Here is a 27,250-nt window from a genome sequence, read left to right on the forward strand (position 1 = left end):
CATCTCATCCAGTTCCTGAAGAAATATAATCTCCTTCTCCATTGGCTTACCTTACCCATCCCAGACCATCTTCAAAACCAGCTGCATCATTACCAAGTAATCACAACCAGAACCCCTGCTTATCTTGCAGAGACGCTCACCATTTCTGGTGGTTCTTGAACGCCTGCAGCCAGGACACAGTCAGACTGCACACTAAGACATATACATATTTAAATGTGTGCAAATGTGCTTTTTAAAAGTGGAGCGGCCCTGTAGCAAATGGCTACTGCTTTGTCCTTCTAGAAATTGAGAACATTTTTTTTTAAAGTAATGCGATGGAATGGGGGTGGGAGTAATAAACACAGGGAAAAGGCAATGGGGAGTTGTGATGAGAGCAACTGAGTTACTTGAGCCATGATGGAGTAAAAATACATTTAAAAAGCAGAACAAAAAGCCAGGGTTGGCTAGGAGAAGCAATGGATGAAATGAAGTGGATGGAAATACATGGGGCACGTTGGCGTGGAGGTTAGAATTTGGAAGGGAAGCAGGAAGTGAGGGAGAGGGTAAGAAAGCTCATGCACTCCCAAAGAGTGCTAAAAGAGTAGTTCCCGGAATGAAGCTATGCTACAGTGGCCCGACAAACACAAGAAGAGGAAGGAAATCCATTGGAAAGAAAAGCAAACCAATGAGATTGACAGGAAAGCAAACCAGTGATATGGTGGGGGCTTGTCCAAAGCCCACTGTAAGTTTTTATATATTCTACAATAGGTGTTTTTGGTAACAAACTGCTAAAACTTTTCTGTTGGCAAGACGTAAAACTGAGAAGACAAAAAAGTTTCTACACAAGTGTTATGAAGTTCAGAACTGTTTCTGGACAAAAGCTTAGAACCTCCCATGGAGTGTTAAAACTGTAATAAAAATAGGCTCCTCACGTCAGCAGGGGAAGACTACAACTGAACCAATCCGAAACCTGTGAGAGACATATGCAAGAATAGGGAGGAACATCATTGATTTAGGAGCAGAGAATCAATATAGACAAGAAAGCCATGCAGCCATGAGCAAGAGGCTGACCCAAAGCCCACTCTGTATATTTTATTGTATACAATAGGTCCTCAACGGCAAACAGCTAAAGCTGCGTTTAGGTGAGATCTAAAAAACTATAGTACAAAAATACGCCTAATAACAAATGTAATTCTAAGGGCCCATTTCACCCTAGTAACGAGGGGCACCCAGAAGTAAATCTGTTTCCAGAGTGACAATGGGTAAAGAACACCAACAACATTAGGAAAGTGATTTGATTGAAAGGAAACTATCTCTACCGTGGAGGACAAAAAAAGCATGTGGCACTGGAATTGTACACTGCACAGATACTCACTATGCTAATTCACCACTCTTTATGGTCTCGGGCTCTGGAAAAAAAGTGCTTAAACTCCTCATATGGGGTAGCAAGTGGTATATAAATGCAAACCTTTTGCCTCTTCTATCCCTCCACTATCCTTCTCAATCCAAATAACCGACTAACATATACACTACTCAAATTGCTTTCATACTGCACTATGACTGTACTAATTCACCACTAATCCTTTATGGGTTCCGGAGTAGCGTGCTACTCACCGAAAAAGCGCTTCGACACCTCATCAGGGGTAGTAAGCGCTGTATAAATGCAATTACACAATACAATACATCCCTAACTGTTTACACTGGTGAATAGTCCTGGAAAGTTGCCACTGTCATAACTTCCATTGCACCTGAAATTCGTCATAAATTAAAAAAAAAAATCTTGCCATAAAGTTTTATTGTGCTTAGAAATTCAGTTTATCATGTTTAACTTTGGTCATAATTCATACTCTTGCAGTTCTTTTCCCTGCCCTACTATTTCACTACTTCTGTTAACTCAGTGTGCACACTACAAACTTCAGTTTCCATTCCGTCCAGCCATATTGAGTAAACGGCAGTGATTAATCCCTGTTCTCTCGGCAGTTGAGTAGTTTCCGGTACACATTCTTCCCTCGGACTCTCTGCCCAGAAAGCATGCCTTTGGGCTTATCTGCCTGAAATCTTGGCCCAACGCTCGCATTTAAATCCCATTTTCCACTCTTTCAGGAGTGCAAACATTTAAGTTGTGTATTGCCACATTCATGGTATGCCTGTCCTACAAGTCTGATATCGTCATTTCTAATTGGCGTACACTGCGCATTATAACATGCTGCACACCCCCGGCTGGTAAACTGTTTTGCATTTGGAGGTGCAACAGTGGGGGGTTGTGTAACCATATTTAAGAGCAGAGCATGTCTCAGCACACAAAACCGGAAGTTTAGTGCGGACAGCACTTACGAGCATGACAATGATCCAAATATGGTGCCAGACTCCCATCAACATGGCCGTGGTGCAAAAGTGGAGAAAGTATTATTTTGTGCTACGTTGCTGCTACAGTGCATGTCATGTATGCACCTGTTGCAAAATTGGAGCAAACTGGCTGGGCTCTTATTTTTGTAGTTTGTATATATAAAGCAGTGAGATAAACTAAAGTCTGAAAGCATAAAACTTGGAAATAAGTATATATAAAAATAGGTTTGCGTCATTTCATTTGACAAATGCAACTTTGATACCTTGGAGTAAGCTTGCTTATCTTTTCAGGTCTCGCATGACAGCGAGCATGCGCTGTTGCTGCGAAGGGTATTGTTTGCAGTAAAAGGCTTGGAGCCTCCCCATTGCTTATTATTCGGTTAGTTTGATTGCCACTCTTTATTGCTGCTGCCCCCATCATTGGCCAGCATGGGCCAGGCGTCACTTCCTTTCATCTGTGTGGCACAGGGACACAGCACAGATTGATTCATTTTGATTTGTTTCAGTCCGCTGCATCCCGTGCGATTCAGTTACTATTTCCCACCCCTCCCTCCACCCTCCTGTTGTCTGTTTTCCCCCTCCCCCAGCCATAAAAAAAAAGCACTTTTCTTTTTCTTTTTTTTTTACTTTTAATTCCACTTCTCAATAAGCAGGGCCTCCACACTCCTAGGGACCGCAGGGTAAGGATCATTAATACAAAGCCCTGTGTCTGCCCCTGGTACATCAGATAAAACGTATTAGTAGTAGGTTGTTTTTCTACCCAGTCACCCTCCTGTTGTTCTTTATCAGTAGCAGGCTGTTTTCCACCCCCCTCACCCTCCCATTGTCTGTGTTCCCACCCACCATAAGAAAGAAAACAAAAGCGCTATTACATGGCCAGCGCTGCCAATGACAATACCTCTACACAACTACTAACCATCACACTCCTACAAGTGTGATCATTCAGACGGTTTCAGGCCCTCTGAACTGTAAGAATGGCTTGGGCGACAGGTATTAGTTGTTTTTAATATATATTGGATTGATCAACAACTGTTGTTCTGCTCAGCTCTAAATTTCACAAACAGTTCCACCTTGTGACAGCTGTCATAAGTGCCGCTGTTGACAATAAATTCTAATACACTCTTTAGATGTGTTGGACTCAAAGCAAGTGGCTTAATTGGACACCAGACTTTTAAGAACACCAAAGAAAAGGGATCACCGGGCTTTGAAGAAGCACCAGTTTTTGCCCATTATCAGTAAAACAAGTTTTGGCTTCCAAACAATGCACGAAGGTTAAATCATTGTTTAGAGGTCAGAAACAATTAAACAGGATTACTGGGTTTTAGAGTACAAATAAGCATCAGAATGCCCTGCAGGCAGGAAGAAGTTGCCAGTGGTGCAATGAAAAGAAAACTAGCAGAAAACATTGTTTGTTAAATCTTTTTTTAATAGTGTTGTTTAGTTGTATATAATGACTTATCGGTTGTTTATAATGTGCTTCTTTTCCCACCCCCACCCTCCTGTTGTCTGTGTATGTTCTAATATCCTACCCTGCCCTCCTATTGTCATTGTTGCTTCTCCTCATCTTCCTGTTGTCCGTGTTGCTTCTCCCCCACCCTCCTTTTGTCCGTTTTGCTTCTCCTCCACCCTCCTGTTGTCCCTGTTGCATCTACCCCCCACTCTCCCGTTGTCCATGTTGCTTCTCCCCCACCCTCCTATTTTCAGTGTTGCTTCTCCTCATCTTCCCGTTGTCCGTGTTGCATCTCCCCCACCCTCCTTTTGTCCGTTTTGCTTCTCCTCCACCCTCCTGTTGTCCCTGTTGCATCTACCCCCCACTCTCCCGTTGTCCATGTTGCTTCTCTCCCCACCCTCCCATTGCCCGCGTTGCTTCTCCCCCCCTCCCATTGTCAGTGTTGCTACTCCCCCCCCCCCCACCCTCCCATTGTCTGTGTTGCTTTTTCCCTCCCACCCATTGTCTGTATTCCCCGAACCTCTATAAGAAAAAAAACCAAACAATATGCTGCAGCCAGCACTGGACATGTCATAGTGTTGCTTTCAGAAAAAGCAGCCTGAATGATAATTGATAGATTTTCCCCTCCTGTGACAGCTCTGTCTTAGCCCTAGTAGCCTCTAAAAGGCACTGACTTGGCATGTGATTGGCATACTTCTGTATTTTATCTTTCAAAGGCCATCCAGGCTTAGCGACCCTTTGGAGGTACAAGTGTTTGTCAGTTCTAATGCGCATTGCAAAGCCAATACATCAGGTCTATGTGAGAGCTACTGGCTCTGCCGGTGTCTTTTAGCCATGTTGTAGAGCAGCATAGCTAAAAGGTATTTAAAAAGCACTATAAAAGCTATTTTAAAAAAGCACTGACACTGGAAGGTAAAAAAAAGAATGCTTATAGCGCTTTTTTTCTTATAACTTTTAGCAATGCTGCACAGCAGCCACGCTGCTGTACAACATGGCTAACAGACATTGGCAAAGCCAACAGCTTGCCCATAGGTGAGACCTACTGGCTTTGCAAATGTTTGTATTTAAAGAATGGTTAGCCCTCCTCACCTTTTACTCCACACAAATGTACTTTCAACTCTCTGATTCCATTGGATGTGAACTATTGCAGCTCATTTGCTAAAGTTACATGATTCATCTTCCGTATGATAGCGTCCATGTTAATTTAATTTGTAACGAGCTATACAATGTTGAGCACAGAGTACTGTTGATCCCTCAGTGATCATGGAGTAGACTTCAGGCCAAGGGAAGTATTTGGAGATGGAAGGATTGAGTTGGAGATCATCAGAGTTTCAGGGCTCAAAGTTGAAATTCCTCTGCCAATGCGTATGCCAAAATGAGCGCTAGACCCTGAAATGGTGGTCCATTAAGAACAAGACCCTTGCTCTGCCATTCAGTTTTTAATACATTTCCTCTAATCGTGCCGAACTACATGCCCCGCTTCCAGAACTCGCTCTGTATTTCCACCTGCTCCTGTTTATTTCAACTCCTCAGTATCAAGGCTTACCCAACATTGACTAATTAGTTAACACATTAAATCCCACCGTGCAGGTCTTGGGTTGGCTTGTAACACACTTTAAACAATTCATCTCACTTGCTTAACATGCTCTTCAGTGTACATTTTATTAGAGATTAATTTTGCATCTTGATAAATTCCTTTCCAGCTTTTTTTGTGTTTTCATTTTGATCTCCCTTTTTTTAAAACAATGTACAAAGTGGTATTATTAAGCAGTTAAATTGTAAAAGAATTGTTTAGAATTGTTGGTCATATGAATATACAAAGCAGCGAAGGAGGAATTTGGTAGCTCCTTTTTAAGTCAATTAAAATATGTTTAATTCTTTACTCCTAAGGGACAGTCGTCTTTATTCTCTTTGTATGGAACAAGAAATGAAAGTAAAAATTAGAACTACATTTAATTACTTGAATATCTTTGTGATGCTATCAATAAATACATTCAAAGTAAGTTTGTTGCAAATCTTTTGAAACCTGCATATCCTGTGGACTTATTTTCTGTCTGATGTCCTTCACAGGTGTGAGTTTACGGAGTCGTGCCAAGGGGCGCCTTCCTGTCCCCATGGTCATCCTGCCATTTATGAAGTATGGCGACCTTCACACCTACATGCTCATGTCCCGGATAGGAGAAGAACCTTTTGTAAGTCAATCTACTGCTAGCTGCTAATCTACTGCTAACCTGTTTTAGAGCGTAATTTATACATCAATCCAAGTTCATGTGAGTGTACATTAAGAAACCAACATTAAAAAGTCTTAGACCAGATATACAAGGCATTTCAGCGGTTTGCGAATGCTCCACTTCACCAATTGTAACTCTTAACATGCTTTTTCCCATGTACTAATCTCATTTTAGGAGGCGGAAACGAATTTCTGAATCCTAAAATGGGATTCTGAATGGGTACGGATTCGGTGTCTGGAAGGGACGTGTTGTAGGCATCACTTGCAAATACCGAATCGGTATCTTATATCTCAATGTTTAGTGACCGAAATCTGGTTGCAAAATATTCAAAATTTATAAACACCTCGAAGGAAGTGATAACCCATTCGCAAAAAGGGAAGGCGTTCCCATTGTCCTTCGTGAGTACAAAAAACATAACGTTTTCTTGAAGAGTTGGCATTAGTCCTGGGTACCACTGCCAATTCTTGAAGTGTAAAAAAAGAAAAACATTTTTCAAGCAGAGCCTCATATCATTTTAGGGAAACAATCTGCATTGGAATTTTTACTTTATTGAAAATCAATGAGACGTATTGGCCTGTTGACCCTTGCAGGCCACCATCCCCATGATTGTGGCCAATTGGATTGGGTTGCAGTTTGCAACCTATCTAATGAATTTTAATCAGGTAGGTCGCAATGCGACTCAATCCTATTCTGTTTTATAGGAATCGACCTAATGGTACATAGGTTGGGTCATAAAAATATTTACTGGTCTCAAAAACACTGCTTTCATCATCCTCAAAATGCTTTATTTCGGCCTATAAGGCCATAAAAGTGAAAAAACAGTCAAATTCAATACATACATAAAAAGTTCATTTAAGGTACACTCATCCATTGCTCACTTCTTCGTATCAGTATACATCTGTTTCATTGGAGTTCGTATTGAGTTTGGATGAGTCCCACATAGTGGTCTTAACAATCTAGGGGTTGCCCTCTTATCTTGTTCATCTGTAAAGTGCCTGTGCAATTTAAGAGCAGCAAAGTACTATTTGTTCTGTACCAATATCGATTTCTGATAAAGTTCACTCCTGATTTCAGAACTTTCTCCAACTTTTTTGATTTAACTTTGTGTTAAGGATCGCTAGAGAAATCGCTGATGATTTCATATATGACATCCTCAGGGTAAAAATATTTTGAAGAATGAAAAGCACAACACGATAAACAGAACCCTGTGCTCTCACCCAGCACTGCATAGATATGCCATATATTTGGTTAACATGTTAACAACACATGCATGCCAATTAGAATCTGAGTTGCTTATGTAAACCACCAAACAGCACACAGTAGACAGACCATCACAAACATGCCCAAAACAGCACACCTATGCCACCTGGGTGGGCATCTCCATGTTCACAACTGCACTGCCACCAAGATACGCCGCTTAACCTCTGACAATATCAGACATTAAGAGAGATTGGTTCTTGATTCCACCTCATGCTTCTTCCCCCTCCCCCGCACTTTCTGCCTCTTGCCTCTTTCCATTCCTGCTTGCTCCATTTTGTTTGCTATATGTCGGTGTTTTCCAATCTTTCTCCTCCTTCTTAAACCCTTTCTGCCATTCTCTCTCTTGCTCTGCAACAAAGTCAGATGATGAAAAATAAATTCCAGTCCCGAAAAATTAGTTCCTGTGCCACCACCTGCAAACACCGACCCAAATTAAGCACTAGCTTACAGACCGCACACGTCTATAAAAACTGGTCTGCAGTGGAAACCTTTGGAAAGTCATACTATCAAAAGGTGCCACAAGGCTAATTAACAATAACACTATGCGGTACACACATGCAAATAAACTGTAACTTTGATAATCGGTTCAAATGAAAAAGAATCCGCGATACAGTGATGAATCCGAGGGATGCGGGGCAAACGGGTGAGAATGTGGCAAAAGGTTTGCACCCAAAACACAACTCTTGCACATGCGCAGCAATTGGAGAGTCGAGTGGCGTTTGTTAATAGCCGGGGTTGGAAGGAAATGGCCCGCGCTTTGAAGTGGTGTCAGCCCGGCCTTACCCCTATATGAGAACCGTACCCACAGAATCCGTGTCAGTCGCACAATCACAAGTACACCCACATCTACAAAAACATACACATGCCTATTGGAAATGTTCATGATGGTGGCCGTACTTGGACCTACCTGATCGATTTCACTTCCTTTTAAGAATTTTAGAGATTCTTCTTATGCATTAGTCATCTAAGCTATTGGGCTTTGTCCATTTCTAGTTTTCACCCCAGTGTAATAGACAGTAATTTACAGAGTAGAACAAATTGATAGAATGAAAACCAAAATGTTGCATTTTCTGTCTTGTAAACTTGTGGGGGACCCTATACCTGTATGGTAGATTTCATATGGAAACATGTCCATGGTATGATGCTGAAAAGCATATTGAAGTATATTTATTTATTCAAAAAAGGTGCTTTCACATAAGACACCTAAAACAAAATACAAGACTTAAAAAAACATAAATATAACATAAGATTAAAATGTTACATAGAATTAAATACATCAATATGAATCAATAATCACTAAACGTGCAGGAGGGAGTGGCCTTCCCACGGGAGGTTGCAATCTCCTTCAGGTTGCGTCTGGTCCAATTGAAAATCCTCCATACAGTCTATGTCACGGGGACTCAGCTCATCAGAATGGGAATGGCGAATGAGGGCATGTGCAGGAGGCAATGTGGTCAGGAGGGCACATTCATGCATACCTTGAGGGAGTGTGTGTATATACAGAAGTATTGGAAGGGGATACACGCCTCTCTAGGTGAGGTTCTCGGACTTGTGGTGGAGATCAAGGCTAAGAGATGCCTTTTAAATGTATGGGAGCCCACAGACTTAGGCAGGAAAGATCATATATGGGTCACATTGGGATTGATGGTCGCTAAAAGGAACCTGGCAAGATTGTGGGGAGCTGGGACATCGCCCAAAGTTGAAGAGTGGAAAGCAGACATGGATTGGTGTATGATACGGGAAAAAACTGTGTATGTTTCTAGAGGATGCCTCAAAAAGTAGATTGACATATGGAGCAAATGGAATAGCTGCGCGGTAATATATGTGAGCCCCCAGTTGTTCTCTCTCTGGAAGATCCTGTAACGCCATAGAGATCGCTACATTACTATTTCGTATGTTATATTGTATAACGGTGCCAAGTGTGATTATAACCTTGTAACGTGACTTATCTCATCAAATTGTGACTGGAAATGTCTTTTTGTTGTTTAATAAAAAGATTTATAAAAGAAATAATCACTAAACATATTTACAATAAATATTAGCAACTCAATTACAAGAAAAGAAAAGATGCAAATAATTTAATCAGTCAATAGCAGAATTTACCGTAGGTGGATTTAACAATAAATAAAGTGCTACGTCGTGTATACCAATTAAATATTTTGAAATAACTGGTCAAATAAAGTTTCTATGCAGATGTCAGAGACCTGGATAGAAAAATAAAACCTGAGTAATTTCCTGTTTCTTGGCGCTACAATATTGACATTCTGGAAGAAAATAGGACTCCTCCTCTTTAATTCATTTATTATCTCTGATCGGTAGTTGACAAAACCTAAATTTCATGAATATTCTTCGTACAGAGAGACATATATTAGCCTTCAGGTAAAATTGCATAACACCACACCTTGCAAACTAACAGCTCAATAGCAAACTTTTTATCTTTAAGCAATGGTTCAAATTATCCTGAAAACTGTTTATCTTAGCAACCCTTTTTAAATAGGACTTCAAAACATTTCCTAGATGATAATACCTCGTCACAGTTCACAGCCATCTGTTTCGAGCTATAAGAACAAAATATCACTAAATCTATAAGTCCCATTTCACCCCTTGAAAGTTCTCTCCATATGGTCTTTTTCAACAAAGTCTCCAGGCTGCAAAACAGTTCAAAGAAATAGTGAATAATCTGGCAATAGGCTAGACAATTTATCTCACTCAAGCCCAGCTCAAGAAAAATCATTTCAATCAAGCTAGAATTACTAATGCCAAGGTATCGCTAACACAAGACAGATTCAATACGAGGTACATTAATGAGGGAGGACATCGATCTTCCCTCAATATCATACAGAGCTCCAGGAGGTACGTTTTATACATACGCCTTTAAAAGTGACTGCACATTTCTCCTGTGCAATAAAAAAATAAAAAATTTCAGAAGACCAATGCCAATAGACTTTGTTTTAGAGAACTGCAATTTATCTTGATGAGCCCACGAAGGATTGTTAGAAATACTCATACCCAGGTAGGTATACTCTTTTACAGCCTCTAATTTACCTCAATTAAATTAAATAAAGCTGTGGGGATTTAAGACCTCTTGCCACATTATCATAATTTTTGTTTTTCACTCATTAACTGACTTGAGTGAATGCAAAAGAGGGTAAAATATCAAGTTGCTTCTGCAAACCAATTGGGGTAAGCGTACAATCAGCATATAATAGAGTACAAGCTTCTTTTGATTCTAATTTTGGGGAGTTAGAAACAACTTTGCTGCATAAGGACGGTAAATCAGACGGGTATAAGAAAAGTAACAAGGGGCCAGTACACAACCCTATTTTAAACCATTATGTTCGAGGCATATGAGCTGCAGATCACACACTAAGCATAGATCGCCATCTGGTGCTGGGCCCGGATGTTTACACTTGTTTTTGACTTGGAAAAGTCTTTGGAAGTCACGAGATAGGTGACTCCTCCTTTGGATGATAGTGCGCATGGGCATCGGCTCCATCTTCAGATAGTTTTTTTCCGCCGTCGGGCTCGGATGTGTTTCTCGCGCTCCAGTTCGGAACCGTCACCAATTCCAATCTCGACGCGCAATCCTTCACCCTTCTCCGGTATTGTTTTCGATCGCGATCCCTAGTCGTCGCGCATCTCTTCCACATCGAAGTCCTAGATTCCAGTCATCGACGAAGGCCTTCGGGCCTACCTGGGCCTTGGTATCTGGCTCCTGGAAAGGACGCCATTCAAGAAATGTCCTCAATGTGGGTCGAACTTTCCCCACACCGATCTGCATATGGTGTGCAACCTCTGCTTGTCTCCGGAGCACGAGGCCAGAGACTGTGCAGCTTGTGCCTCTTTCCGCTCGAAAAAGACCATTCGAGATCGTCGAGCCAGGAGAACAATGGCTCGTTCGTCAGCACCCATTCCCAATGACATCTTCCAGGAGGGCGTCGATGTACCTGAACAGGAGCGAATCGAAGAAGGCCCCGTCAGCGCCTCCGAAGTTGATGACTCAGACATCGAGGACATCACTCCTGGGCAGCGGGTCGTAAGTAAAGACGTCGACACCATCCCCCTCCATGCACCATCGAAAAAGGCTTCGGTCACACCTTCACCTTCGGGCCCAGGTGCACACCGAGAGACTACGCCACCTGGTTGTTTTTAATAAGTTGCCTTTCAAACTTAGAATATTTACTGGCTCTAAGTAGTGGGAGATAATTTAACAACGTATGTGGCTTCCTAGACACATTTAACCTAGTTGGGTCTCTTATAATGAACTCAAAACAAAATTCAAAGGAAAGGACATCCATTGTAGTGGGTACCTCCAAGGCGTCATGGAGCCAATTTGTCAATTTCCCACTCGCAACAAACTTCAAAACATAGACACTATGTAGGCGGGTTCTTCATTCGAAGTTATGTACTGTAGTGTCCCTCGCCTTAACAGATTTGAGATCTAGAGAAACAAATAGTTGGAAATGGTCGTTCCATGAATTAGGGCAGATTTCAAAATTTGTAATGAGATTAGTACCAAAATATTGAACAAAACATAATCAATCAGTGAACGCTGCAAACCTCTTTGCCAGGTAAAATTGTTTATTTTCGAATGATCAAATCTCCCATTTATTACAGTCCTATTTAGCTCCAAAGCGTTAAGAAGTGGATACAGTGATCCCAACTCTTATTATTAGAGAGAGTGGACAACCTAAGACCCCTTGTGGCGTATAATTCCAAAGATCCTACTTTCCTAAGAGCTAGAAATGTACTTCTCGTATTAAAATCTCGTGTCATGTTTAAAACTGATTTTAGCAATTTTAGTAAAGCGGCATGTACGTTTTTCAGAGTGCAAAATGAACTGCAGAACTGCATTAGACATTGCATGAATTCATACAAACGGTCGTCTGTCTGGTACCATAAAGGAACTATAGAGAACCATAGCATATGGTAAAATGGCTACTGGTTGTGTGTATTTTCTGCTAAAAGAGGATCTCAATATAATGGATAACATCTCCCCCACTCTCTCCAATTGAGCAGCCTCTAGTTGAAGGAGTGGCAGGGCAACCGTAGACTAAATAATTATCTAGATGAAATTATTTAGCAGATGTAAAAGATTGATGGAAAAAGTGCCCATGAATGGAAAGTTGGTTTCCGGTTGGGAATTACAAAAAGAGAAGAGTCTTCGACTGTGTAGAAACTGTAGAATTACAATTGGTTGGATAGTGGAAAGTTGGATGATCACGGTGCTTATAGTATGTGTTTGGTATTTGGTGGGAGAGGTGTGGCGCAGCGGCCAGGGTGGCTGACTCCGGAGCACGGGCTCACTGTTCGATTCCGGGAGCCGGCAGTAGCTCGGCCCAGCACCCTGTTACTCTGGGCAATAGCTTGCTTAATCTCCCTTACGGCCCCCAGCGACTTAGAACCTTTGGGGTGATTAGTTTGCGTTTTACAAATACCAGGTTATTAGGCATGTCTGCCACTGATTTAGCTCCCATGGCTCTGTATGCTGTCTGGAATTCGTGTTGCCTCCTGACTCTAGGTTATCAAAACAATTTGCTACTGCCTGCCTCTCAGCCTTTAATGCAAGCATGTAGCCGCCTGTCATTTGATGTATGGGTGTTGGTAAGTAGTGAATGGTGACTGCAATGCCAGATTCTTGTCTTTTTTCATTTTGTTTGTCTCGAGCTTGAGAAGATTGTTTCTGTGAGTGCTGCGTTGCCCACTTGAGATCTAGTTTTTCCCGTATATGGGGGAGTATTTGAGCTTATGGCTGCATAGCTGCTGGAACAGGCATTTTATAGCAATTTGAAGATTTCCTTGTCAGGTATTGACCAGCTTAGAGGGAGTAAAAAAAGTAATATTTGGCTGCATGTTTTTCGAAGGTAGTGCGCCTGTGAACATGTCACAGCCTTTTTCTGACTTTATCAGTATGTTCATCAATGCTGACTAACCAATGTTCACACTAATGTGCGAGTAGGAGTGCAAACAAAAGTATGATTCATGTATGGGCTTATTATGGTGGTGGTCCAAGCCATTTTCTACAATGTTTTTCAGTTTCCATTGTACAGTCAGCAAAGTGTACTTCTATCTAGGTGTGCTGCTGCTGTATTTCACTGTCGGGATGACTCTGTCAAACCCAGCACCATCATAAAAGGAACCCCTTCGCGGCTTACCAAAGCTAATATATACCTTAGGTTTTAGTCCAAAGTAAAATTTATCCAAATAACAAGATTTGGCTTTGCCCCAAATGCTTATGCCAAAGAAAAGCAGGGATAATCAAGGGGTTAAGCAGTATATTGCCTTATATACCTACATGTAGCTTGGCTTATTCTAAAACACACATCCTACATGTCTGACCCTTGTGCTGATCTCTGCACGAAGGAATTTGGAATGGAGGCTGTACCTCCAGTTCAAACCAATGCCAGAGAACACAAACTCAATTTTCTGCACTAGTGTGAGGCTCTGTGTCAGACAGAACGACCAAATTTAATGTGAGCGCTGCCGTTCTCGTCAACGGCAGGCGACTCTTACTAAATGTGATGATGGTTATTTTCTGCCCTTCGCACAACACAGCACTCAGATATTTCAGACTGCCCGCTCTTGTGTGAAGGACATAAATATTGCCATTAGAATATATGCTGTTTGCATGTACATTTAGCTAACATTAAAATTATTCAGCACACTTGTATTTTAACTGGGTGCACAGTTTTTAGCAGGGGTGCCTGACTTAAGTCCAAGATGGCCTGGCTGATGAGGGCTGTTAGCCCGAAACCAGTCCCAGGATGCTTGTTTCCAGTCCAGGAAAGACCTGGCTTGGCAGTTCGGCTAGACTGTTCCCATGAGGCACTGGGTCAGACTGATTTGCATATAGCTGTGTCTGAACTGGGGTGGCAAAGTGAGCTAAAGAACGCTGATGGATTCAACCCAGATCTGTGACTGTGGGTGAGTGTCTGAAAAGTTTCAGCGCTCCATCCATCATCTCCTTGTGTTTGCTTAAGTCCAAGATGGATCAATCCATGCCAGGTTGTCATATCATCGTCATAAGACAATTTTACCTAGAATTAATCTAGATGGAGCTCATTTACAAAGTCATGTTGTTCTGAAAAGCTGACATGGATCCCACCCTAGTAGACCTAGGTTGGACACACCTGGTTTATAACATCTTGGAGAATACAATGATTCTCTTTGGAAGTTTCTTTTGTAACTCTTCCTCAATTGTGACTTTTTTCCCCTCCAGACGGTGCCCATCCAGACACTGATCAGGTTCATGGTTGAGATCGCAAGTGGAATGGAGTACCTGAGCTCGAAAAGTTTCATACATCGAGACCTTGCTTCGCGCAACTGCATGTAAGTCCGCTCAGTACTGACTGTGGGCGTGCCGCAAATAAGGGTGGATTTGAGAATATTATGTACTGTTGATGGGCCAAGTCTGAAGTTACTTTCTCTTTACCAATTGTCTCTGTATGAGTGAGGTTTGCATTGCCAATCTACACAGAGTTGAGTAGTATTTCACAAGAATGGTGTACAGTGCATCGTCTAAAATATGGATAGAACTGCAGTTTTTCTGTTCAGTGTTTTCATCAACCAAATGCGGCACCTAGCATAAGGCACAGTGGGGCATGTGTCATTTATAAATGATACACAAATCAAACAAAGTTACATTTAAGTAACAACATCTATGATTTACCTATTCATAGTGTAACAGTTCTGAATGTGAGCTACTCTATGCTGCTGAAATACTAGCAACCTGATGTATCTATGTATTTACGCAATCGAAGTACTACTCATGACTTTTACAACTTCCTGTTGTAGTTGTCCCTTTCATGACGAGGACAAACCTGGCTTCCTCGTGACTGGGTCTTGGTCCCTTTCCATCTGCGCTGTCTCACCGTCTGGTCTTTTTCACTGTATTCCTTCCGAATTTCCTGGTAGAGTTTTCCATTTCTACCTGTTCATATTCAACTGTAACCCGTGCGCAGCAGAGACTTGCTAGAAGTAAAAGTGGAAAATCCTCCCTGATGTCATCATGTTCTCCACGCCTACATCTTTCATCTCCCTGAGGCTGTGGAGTGGCCGCCTTGGTGTTGGCATGTTTCTCTCCCATTTCCATACTCCCTCTTTCTGAGTCAGTGGCAAACCTCTATTAGTGCTGGCATGTTCTCCCCATCCTTCAGTCCTCTGATGCAGTGGAGTGGCTGCCTTTTTTGTTGGCTGGTTCTCTACCCTTCTATCTTTCTGAGGCAACGGAGTGATTGCCTTGGTGTTGGCATGTTGTCCATCCCTCTCCATCTCTCTAAGGCAGTGCAGTGGCTGCCTTGATGTTGTCATTTTCTCCATCCCTATGACCTCTCTGAGGCTGTGAAATCCCTGCCTTGGTGTTGTTCTATTCTTCACCCTTCACCATCCTTCCACTTTCGGAAACCTGCATTGGTGCTGACGTGTTCTCTATCCCCTCCATACTTTGTCACATTGTGTAATGACAAAGGCATGTCTTTCTCTTTCATTGATTATGTGTGCCCACTGTTAGTGTTTCTGTTTTATAAGAGTATCTGGGTGTGCATGGTACTGAAAATTGTATAATGTTCAGAAGGCTCTGTGCCAAGCTGCGGTTTGAAAGTGGCATAGCATTTTGAATGTTGTGTACCAAAGTGCAGTTTTCATGAATAGTGCTGTATGCAAGAGTACAGCTTTTGCTGGCATGTCCTTTCTGTTGTTTACATGGAAAGTGGTTTCTTATTTTGTCTGTTTCTAGTTCTACCTGTCTGCTTGGAGTCAGGTTTACTGTCGTGTTGTATCCTTGTAAGAGAAGGGAGAGATGTTGTGCCTTGTGGTGCATCCTGTTGGGTGTATGTGAATGTGGTTGATGCATGTAGTGTTCTGAGGCTGTGAGTGCTTGACCTAACATATGGGTCTTTTCAAATTGGGGGCTGAGTAGAGCGAGTGAGATGCTCCTCAATATGGCAGGGACGGTCTTCTGTATGACTCAAGGCTACCTGGACCCAGGAGACCTATTAACTGACACTGGCCTGTCATACACTGCAGGCTATTGTCACTGTAAATTGTATTTATACAGCACTTACCACCCTGCAAACACTTCGCATCACAAGAGAAATTGTGTGCCAGTTGGGATACCAAAAATACATGTTTTTAACACAGCAAATAGCACAGAAATGCTTGTTAAAATACTTGAATTAATCTCAGCTGCTGGTAATTAACCTGACCTGCATCCTATTTCTTACATTGTTGATTCACATGTGCCATTGTACACAGGGGCATCCTTCCTTCCCAGGGCCTAGAGCAGTGGTATGAAGTCACCCTGGGTGAGATCTCAGAAGGAGAAATAAAATGTGTGAGCCATAGGCACTTTTACCGAACTGTGGGTCGTCCAGAGGAAGCGTGGGTAATGTCATTTTTCTTTTTTTATTTTTTTTTTAGTTTTATATAGCGCAAACTTGACCTGAAAGTATCAGGTCGCTTTACATGAGCACCGGTTGCATTATAGACGGACATATTCTATTTTTTTGTTAGGCACAGTAAGATTAAATGATTTGCCCAGAATCACAGGATATTGAGCGTCCCTGCCGAGACTCAAAAACGGTTCTCAAGCTTCGAGGTCGACTGCCCTAGCCGTTAAGCCACATCCTCTCCTCATCCACAGCTGAAGGAGTGTTGTGCGGGGGATGTGGGTGGTACCAACTATGCACCTCTTCACCACTTCGTGGAAGGATGCACCCAAAGATAGGGTGAACAGACGTCCCGGATTTGCCTGGACAGTCCAGGTTTTTCACCTGCTATCCCGGCAGATTTTGGTAATTTTGGCTCATGTCCCGGTTTTTAGAGGGGGTCGACTGAAAACATTGAGAGGCACTTTTTTGGGTGTTATAAAGCTGTGCTAGTGAACAGCTGTTATAAGTAAGCAGTTTAATTAATTTGTATGATGCTGGTTGTAGAAATTACATTTTATTTATTTTCTTAATGGTTTTTCTGTTATCTTATGTTGATGAGAACTGTCATTCTGCACCATTCTTTTGATGAAAAATGGTAGTCTTTCTTCTATTTTCCTAAAATGTCCCGGTTTTTGGTTCTCAAAATCTGGTCACCCTACCAAAGAGCCAATCGCATTAGGTGAGAGATGAATACTGTACTGGGCTGAACCAAGAGATAATTGCTAACATTTTAAGCCAATTGCTGATTGAGGTTGGTTGAATAAAGCCAGTGGTTTAAAGGGGCAGACTCCTGGTCCGTTCTTAGTACATTGTTAGCAATAGGACAGTGACGGCTGCAGTGTCAACATCCATGCCTAAACCGGTGTTGACCCCTTACTGCGATAGTATTGGCCACAGTATCTGCTTCTGGTAGTGTAGCAAAGAATGATATACTGGTGATGTGAGACACCTGCTTTATGCAGGCAGAATAGTAAACTTTAATTCTGGCAGTTTGTTCTGCAGCCTAGAAGTATGTTTTTATTTCGTGCGTTCCGTTGAAAAAAAAAAAAATACCTAAATATGTTTAATTTGTCTTATTAACTCATTAAACTTTTTTATTATTCTTTTCATTCGTTTGATGAAATATTGCAATAAGGTTGCACGTTCCAGAAATAGGTTGCCGAGTCCTATGTGTGCAGACAGGGTGGAGAGGGGAAACGTCTACTAAGCAATCGCCCCCCCCCCCCTCCCCCCTTCTGTTTAATGGGACAGGCCGTCGATGCTTCCGTTTATCATGCAGTACAGCATATCACCCAGCGGGGGCGCTGAATTCCTGATACTGTAATTGAATCTAAGTGGTGGAATCGTAGCACTGGGCCCTCCAACTCCATGCACTCCCGGCTCGGCCTGACTACGGCCAAAGGGCCCATGAAAGTTACTCTTCAGGGGACATTAGAATGCGCTTCCTCAAGGACGCAGCAGAGGGGCAACTTTCTGGTTGGAGAACAGTATCGAATTGATATTCTGCGCCTCATCGAAAGTGGGGCCTTCTAGGGAAAAAAACTGTCGTGCTATGAACATCGACTTGACTTGTTAAAATGTCTTTTTTAACATAACCTAGCAGGTATAGAGCGCACGTTCACGCATGTGGGTTTCTTGGCCCTATTAACACATAACGGATGTTTATTGTAATCCAGCTCGATGGTACTTATTTTATCGACCTCGAAGTGATGAAAGTCTGAGTGTACCCAGCAGGATTCGAACCTGAGATCACGGCATAAAACACAAACTTCTGCAGTGACCACACTTCAGCCCGCGGAGCTACCCTCCTCAATAGGCACACTGTGGTTGTGGTTTACAGCAAGCAATGGGATTATACATCCGAGTGCTATTGTCTAGAGGTGCGGCATCTGGGTATTTCATTGCCTCTGCGTTTGACGTCAAAATTAGAAACAGTTGGTAAAGCAGTTACTGTCGCACAAAAAAAGAAAAGGTGATGCTCCCAGCTGATGTCGAGGCGGAGCAGACTGATCCGAAAAGCACTAGGATGTCACCTTCTCTTTGCTTCCTCGTTGAGCACTAAAGGATACAAGCCCTGTTAGTGTAATGTGTTATCTATAAAAGGTGGAGGAAATTATTTGAAGTGAAGGAATCAAACATTTGCATCTTAAAGTGGTGTTATTTCTCGTTCCTTCCTATTTGCCCTTTTTAGCGCTCCTCGGTTTGCTTCTTGTTGTCAAGCCTCACGGTCGGAACAGGGCCAGCTTTTAAGTGTTGTCGTGGGTGAGCTGGGCCCAGGCCCAGGGCGCAAATGTTCAGAGGGGCGGAGGAGCTCTCTACATTAAGGTCCGCTCCACCTCAGACAGACATCAATCCCCATCTTCACGAGAAACCTTAAAACATGGCTCTTCGATAGCCCTCCTCCTTGATGGACTGGATCTGCACCTCCCCTCCACCCTAGCGCCTTGAGACACTTACGGGTGAGTAGTCGCGCTCAACAAACCCTTGATTGATTGAGGTCATGCAGACAGAGAGTGCCTGTCACCTGGCTTCAGTGCTGCAGGCTTTCTTGCACCTATCTCCTCTCACCCCCTGCTGCCACACACTATTAACCCCCTCCAACCATCAATTTGGCACCAGCCTGAGGTGCTAATCTGTGCATAATTCAGGTGAGTGGGGGTGGTGCAGAGATGTGCTCAGAGGGCAGTCACTACTCTGATGTGGTCAGCCAGGGTCTGGCCTCTGAACACAAAGAGGCTCCCCGCTGCCTCATCTTATTCAGCAGCGAGGGCGCCAAGGTGCTTTCTTCCCGCCCAGGGCGCTACCCTGGCAAAGGCCACCATGGGTGGGAAATTACTGGAGGGAGAACAGAGGTCCCTGACTGTGCCACTGTTTACACCCACCCATATGTGTCACTCCCACATAGATACCAAGCCGGAGGTGGGCAGAGTCACCTCAAGGGGAGAAGGTCTGAGAGCCCTGTGTCAGGGAAGCTCAACCAGAAGTAAAACGAATCTCATAAAATAACGACATGTATAGACCACATGCAGCCTGCAGGAGACGCATAGCACATAAGATATCACCAATAACTACAAACAGGGGGGCGGGGTGTTAACACGACACAGGGATATTCCCCCCCCCATCCTCCCCCCGCAGCAGATGTTCTCTCCAGCCTGCTGCATTTGTTTCACAGAAAAGTTTCCTTGGAAATTCTTTTTACAAATAATTTCTGCTGATTCCAGTCCCACCGTGGCACCGTTGGTGTTTATTCGATGCAAGGGATATTTTTCTTTCTATTTAACCAGTAAAACTCACTGCACTTTTGGTGACTGGCAGTGACCCCAGCGTAAAAGTTACATGAGTAGCCTGTGCAGATTGTCGGGGTGTGGGCAGCCCCGGTCCAAACAAAGGTTGTCTTAAGTGATTAATCGCGGGTGCAACAGAGCGTCCTTGGAGTGTTTCCTTTACAAGCTTTACATTTCAATAGTCAATTATTGGAAATTAATGAGACTATACCACCAGGTTGGTTGACATTTCCTAATTATCTGTATTCAATCATGGGGGGTGGGATGGAAACCGTCAGGGCCGGTTCTAGGATTTGTGGGGCCCCGGGCAGAAAGGGAATGTGCGAGCCCCCTCTAATTTGCATACAGCATGACACGTTCAGGGCAGTTTGCATCTCTGTAGCTGTCCCTGCTCCAGACCCTGCTGTGTCCAGCCCCCCCTATCGGCAACCTCCACGCACCTCTGTTACAACCCACGAAGGGCCCAAGGTCTGAGAGTTGCTGATCAGCAGAAAGGGGTAAAGCTGCTGGGCAGTGGGCATCCGTGGTGCCTCTGAATGGGCAGCAGGGCAGGAGGCCTGATTGCAGTACAGACCTGAAGAATGCGTCCCTTGCAAGTGGGACCAGAAGAGACCCCCCCTTTCCATAGGCCTCCCAAAACCGTAACAGTGAGGCCCGGGGATACCTTCCTCTCGGATGAGGAGGGGGCACAAAGGGACCTGTGTGCTGTGACGTATAGTGTGGAGGCCCCATGTTGGTGCCACGCGCAGCTGGCCACACTGCGCATGCCTAGCGCAGGCCCTGATAGGAAGATTGCCATCGGAGTGTCACCGGTCTACGGGTATGTTCAGGGATCATCACAAAGCAGCGATCCGACCTCCGGTGCCACTGGTAGAAGAGGCCGCGGGCCCCTGGGGACTGGAGGGATCCGGCTGTGGGAGAAGCGCAGACCGCTAGGGTGGGCCAAGGGGCGACAGTCCTGCCACCAGATTAGCCAGTGACTGTTGAACTGGCCAATGATGGCCGGAGGATTGCGGGCCAGGTGGACAGAAGGCCAAGGGACCATGGCCCCCGGCTTTCGCAGGTAAGGAGCTGTAGCACCCAAAACAGCAGCAAGAAAACGGGGTCGGCAGTGGAAGGAGCAACAGTAATCGGTGGCAGGTATCACCCGCAGGTGCACTGGATGGCACGGGGAGGGGTGAAGGTTGCTGTAGCCGTGAGCCTGCGGACGCCTAACTAACTGCAGGGACACCAGGAGAGACGAGCAGGCAGGGGGTGGCACCACGCAGACACGGCCCTTACAGCCCGGACAGAATGAATGAATGAATAAACATTTATAAAGGGCATGGCTACCAAAGGCCTCCCAGCACTAAAAACAAAACCTAAACCGCATGTGTAGAGGAGATCAAGAAAACAACAGGGTTTTTAGATGCTTGTGGAATAAAAGATGATTGGCCTCAAGACGAATACCATCTGGCAGCTGATTCCAGCTTTTAGCAGTGATGACAGAAAAGAGACGGCCCCTACTCTGGGCTCGATTGAATTTGGGAACAATGGCAAGATGTTTCATCTCAGAGCGAAGAGGTCTTTTAGGGACATAGAGGGAAAGGATAGATTGGAGAATCGTCGGAGTACTAGCCCCCAATGATTTATGGGCAATACACAGGGCCTTAAATTGAATTCTTTTGTCTACTGGCAGCCAGTGCAAAGCCTTAATATGCGGTTTAGAAGATTCCCTGTTATGGTGGCCACAAACACTTGGGGCTGCTCCAATCCCTAAGCAATGCGCAAGGAATCTGGGCATCCTCATCGATGATACCTTATCCATGAAGGACCATGTGCGGGCCCTTTGTGGTAAGGGCTTTTCCACTCTGAAACTGCTAAACAGGCTTTTCCCCTGGATCCCACTGGGTTGTAGAACAGTCCCACAGGCCCTGCTTATAAGTCAACTCGACTATGGTAACGCCCTATTCGTGGGCATGAATGAGTTTCTCTTCATGCGGTTACAGGTGCTTCAAAACGCCGCAGCCAAACTAGTGTGCAATAAAAGCAGACTAAGCTCAGCATCAAAGTGCATGAAAAACCTGCACTGGCTTCCTATGCGTCAAAGAGCTGAATTTAAACTGCTCAGTCATGCACACAAAGTACTATATCAAAGCGGCCCAAAATACTTCAGGGGAAAATTGAGTTTTATGTGCCCACAAGGAACCTAAGGTCTTTACATCAAGCACTGGCCAGAACGAAACGTATCAAAAAAGTAAGGTCTGGAGGGCGCTCCTTTACATATCTGGCAGCCAAAAAATGGAACGAACTCCCCATAGACTTACGGCTCACATCTAACTATTTGGTGTTCCGAAAAAAACTGAAAACTCATCTGTTTCCCAAAAACTAATACTCACCTGCTCTTCTTGTACCAGCAGCTTAACCCTCTCTTTCGCTATTAGCGCCTTGATATCCCCTGGGATGAATGCTGCACTCTATAAATAAATATGAGCCTGCATAAGAAGTCGTGCTGCACAGTTTTGGACCGTTTGAATTTTTTTTATCGTCGGACAGGGGGAACCCAGGTAGAGCACATTGGCATAATCAAGCGTCGACAAAACCAGTGCTTGCACTAACAATTTCCTAGCATTAAAAGGCAAAAGGGGCAAGATCCTCCTGATCATTTTAAGAATGCCATAACAGGTACCTGCTACCCTGGACGCCTGCGTCTTCAAGTTCAAGTTATGGTCAAGCCAGACTCCGAGGCCTTCTACTTGTTCTTTGGGGGCAGGCATGTTCCCCATCCATTTAGGCCAGAGAGTGCCGATCTCCAAGTTGGAGGTCTTTCCCAGAAACATCAATTCTGTTTCAGCAGCATTCAGCTTTAGGAAAGAAGAGTCCGTCCATGCCGAGACTTTTTCTAAACAGTTAGCCAGGATGGACTTATTATTGTCTAAAAGGTTGAGGGACACAATAAGCTGAGTATCGTCAGCGTACGTGATGATCTTAACCTCAAACGGCTCGACAATCTCTGCCAGCGGGCACATGTAGACATTAAAAAGTGTGGGGCTCAGAGAGGAGCCCTGAGGCACCCGACACTGCAATGGCATCCATTTGGAGGCGGCATTGTTCTCAAAGACTGAAAAGGAGCGATCTGAAAGGAAGGACTCAAGCCATTTGAGTAGCATAACAGTCACCCCACTCTCTCTAAGTCTTGCTAACAGAAGTTAATGATTGACCGTGTCGAAAGCCGCGCTGAGATCAAGTAAGATAATGGCAGCGGATCCTCCGACATCTAGAATTTTCCTGGACTCCTCAGAGACTGCAGGGTCACAAGAGGGCTGTCACATGGTAACATGCGAAGCCTAGTACCTGCAACGCTTACCCCCCGAGAGCAGCATATTCAGTCTGTGCACAGGTCCGCTGAGTTCTGTCTCTGCGAACGCAGACAGTCATTTGTGGTGTCATATTCGCTTTGACGCCTCGTTTGGGGTAGTGAGCGCTATATAAATGCAATTACAATACAATACAATATTAATAAATATAATAAACTGCAGCCTGTTATCGCCAAACTGGGGCTATGTGTATCTTGGAAGCGGGGTCAATTGCGGGCTTTGAGCTTGTGGGGGGGCTGAGTGGCTCGAGTGAAAGGGTTAGGCACATGCTAAATTGCAAGATGAGAAACCGACGAGTCGAGGGGAGGGCGGGGGGGTGAGCACAGCCCCCGCTGGGCCCACTCACGGATTACAAGCGTAGCTCTCTACGTAACCATTGCATGCGATTTAGGCCTGCGCTACGTTCCTTCTCTCTGTACTACAGATCGGTTTCTTTCGGGAATTTACATAAGACTTCCTGTTTTGCACGCTGCAGGCTCTGCTAGGGGCACATTGTTATGGCTGGCACCAGGATTGAACAGCGCAGCGCACAGAAATAACAGCGAGTCAGTCAGGAGTGGAGTGCACAGTCCAATCCGCCCCATTCCCCGGGTAAAACAGAGGTAATAAGTCACATAATCAGAGAATAGGATTGAGTGAATGAGTCTGGATGAGGGAGCATGAGTTCCATCTCCCTCAAAATCTTACCTAAAATCCTAAACCTCGTGAAATTTGTGCATTATTTTTGCTGCTGGTAAGGGCCACACAGATCTGTCAGTGATTTGCCAGCAGAGCCACCCCGCTGGAGCAGACCCTTCAGCTCACATATTGCCTCCGTGTCACATATTAGCTCCCTCCACGGAGTCACTCAAAGAGGACCCGATATCACGCGGTGTGCACACAATTAGCTGGAAATCCCTGCAGAGAGCAAGTTTTATGTCAATTGTCCTGAGGCTTAGCGTAGCCGACATCCATAATGGGGTCTGAAACTTCCCAAGGACATCGGCGACAGCCTCAATATCTCAGTTTTTATGGTGTCGAAGGGAGGAGGCAGTGAATTTAAAGTGTCTCAGCCTGTGATCGGCACAAAGCACCATCCCCTCCTTAGATGGTGACAATTTTGCAGTTTGGTAGGTCTTCTGGGGATGTGCTTCCCTTCCTGGAACAGCCCCACAGCCTGCATCGTGTGCTGTGTTCATACTGCCACGTTGGCTGATGTGGTGCATACTGCTGGCGAAGGGCTGCGTCGACCCCTAGGTTACCTGTGGGGACTCCCCTCAGACTCATATTGTCACCGGTGCAGTATTTATTAGGTTTAGCCGCTGATTTGCTGCCTTCTTCCAGTGAGATGCTGGAGGATGAAGAAATGAACAAGGAGGGAACACATGCCTCCTTGTGGAATCTGCTTGGAGACCAATTCATCTCCTTTCCATTACTGCCCCAAGCCCACAGGAGCATCTCTGACAGTAAATGCATTTTGCTTTCACAACCCTGGAAGTAAATCTAGATGAGGAGGCAGTACCCTGGGACAACATGGTGGGCAGAGGCGCCCACGTGTAAATGCTGTGCGCAGCCATCAGGACAGCATCTGTAACTCACCAATGAAGGCTGTAGAGCCTGTGCCAGCTGCTTTCTCACTCCAGCGAGAGATTTGGAGGGAGACGTACGAAGGACGCGGGTACAGTGAAAGCAGACCCTGGACCATCACTCACTGGCTGGACTTTACCATGCCTCTGGTTTTCAGTTCTTTGGAGCATGCAAACACAGAACTGTCTTGTTTTGGTGTTAAGATATTTTTCTCTCCGATTGATGACTTACCTTTTCATTTAGAGAAAAACAAAGGTCTCCTTGATAGGAATGTGTTTTGAGGCTTCACATTACTTTGTAGTTTGCATTTTTAGCTCCTTATTTCTTGCTAGAGTAGAGAGGTGTTCAACACCGACCCTAGAAGACGAGTACCATGCCCCATTTTAAGCATATCCACAAGGGCTAAAGTTAGATAGATTGGATGTAAAGGGCAATAATTTACTTCATGGGCATCTTGTGTAGGTTCATTAGGGCTCGATCATTACCAGATTGTCGGGGTATCCACGTAAGCTATAGGTACATAAAATAAATCTAAATGAAGCTCATTTACATAGTCTATGGTTGTCATAAGAATTTGGCAGGGATCTGGCTCTTCCACACAAGACACTCTGATTTAAGTAGTTCTAAGTTATCTTGAACATCTGGCATGCATCAGTCCATCAAGGACCAATGTTGGGTTCCTCTGTGCTAAAGCAAGGGGCCTTAGGGCCTAGTATGTGGCTATTCAGGTGATCAAGTGGGCGAGATGATGTTTTTCTTAATACTTTTCCCTTTCCCCTGCCTCTGAACAAACGTGCATGTTCTCTGTCCTTGCTGAGCAGCCCGGCTCGCAGCAGTGATGCCGTCCGATCCTATACCTCACGGTGATTGGATGACATCAGTGACAGACACGTCACCTCTGACAGCTGGCTGATGGAAGCTTAGGGCACACAGGTACTGAGCCTGGCATTTCTTAGATCAACATGAGTTGGGGCATGCCCCCGGAGTATTAACTCAAGGGTATACGGCCTCTGGCAATTACAAGTAGCCCGGTGTCTAGGGGCCCATTATTTTTGGACACAGAGATATCCAGTCCAGTTTCACCAGGTGCAGGGACAGGACATGGTCTGCAGGAAGGAGTATAGCCCGGACCTTTTTCAACCCCTGAAACCCCACGGGGGAGCATCCAACACTCCGCCGGCCTAACACTGGCTGACATCTGCCCTTCCACTGATATTTTCAACCAGCTTTGAGCAAGTGGATAATGTCAGTGTATTTATCCCCATAACTGGGGGAAAAGCACCAGAAAAGGTTGCGAATTACTGCGGCTGTTTGGTTATTCGCCAATCCTAGAGGACAAGTCGCATAATGGCCGCATTTTGGCGCTGGACGTCGGGCCTCTCCATATCCCAGCACCAACATCCAGAAGACCTTTAAGGAAAGCCCTAGTGGTTTACTAACGGCACGAAAAAGACCTTTAGAAAGCAAGCAGCACAGTGAGTTAAGACAACACAGGACTTAAGCAATGAATACAGAACAGAGAACAGTACTGCATGGGCCCCAACAGTGCAAGATTCTTCTGTGTGCAGAAAACTGCACACCTGCCACATTCAAATAGATTTTCACCTACCCGGTAAAAATCTATTTGCAATTGGTAGATGTAGAGTTTTCTGTATTCAAAGGAATCTTGCTCTAACGAAGTGAGGTTTTGGAGAGGGTGTGGTGTAGAGAAAGGCGGGCTTAAAGTCCATATGTGTCTGGGTAGTTAAAGTACGGCCCGCATACGCCCCCACTGACCTTTACATACATGCACCTTACTCGACTCAGTTGTAACAATTTTTTTAAAATAAACAGGCGAGCATTTATTTAAAGGTTAATTGGTGTTAAAGAAGGGAAGTAACCAGCACTGTTTAACTTTAGGAGCACATTCCTTTTAACAATATCTTGCAGCCAAAGTGTAAACATGATAGTCACTTTGAAATTCAAAAAGTGTATTTAATTGACATGCAAAACGTTTTCACCTTAGTACATCAGATTATATTGGTGCACTGAAAATATTAGTTTAAAAGTGTTAGTTTTCAAACATGAATTTAGAAAAATCAATTCTTCCCCCACTCTGACCATGCCAGTAGTGAACTAAAGAGGCACGTTAGTTGTTATGCTCTCTGTTTTGGTGGCCTTGGTTCCTTTTATACATGAACGATATTATAGTTTATTAAATCACACACAGCAGAAAGGTTTTGTATAGCACACATCCTGAAGTCATGTACTTAGAGGTCCTCTTATATGTGATAATGAAGAAAAAGGAGGAAAAGTGAAATAAAACAATTGCCTAGGATTACACAATTTGGTAAACTGGGGAAGCTAGGAT

General features: G+C 44.2%; 1 protein-coding gene across 1 annotated transcript in view; it reads left to right on the forward strand.

Moving 5' to 3' along the window:
* The window catches only part of TYRO3 (TYRO3 protein tyrosine kinase), a 386,178-nt gene that overhangs the window by 294,098 nt on the left and 64,830 nt on the right, over positions 1–27,250 (forward strand). Inside the window, exons 15-16 of the mRNA XM_085627071.1 lie at positions 5,846–5,967; positions 14,486–14,595. Coding sequence (XP_085483197.1) covers positions 5,846–5,967; positions 14,486–14,595 — 232 coding nt within the window. The remainder of the gene's footprint in view (positions 1–5,845; positions 5,968–14,485; positions 14,596–27,250) is intronic.

Source organism: Triturus cristatus, chromosome 9 (assembly GCF_964204655.1).
Source record: "Triturus cristatus chromosome 9, aTriCri1.1, whole genome shotgun sequence".
Lineage (NCBI taxonomy): Eukaryota > Metazoa > Chordata > Amphibia > Caudata > Salamandridae > Triturus > Triturus cristatus.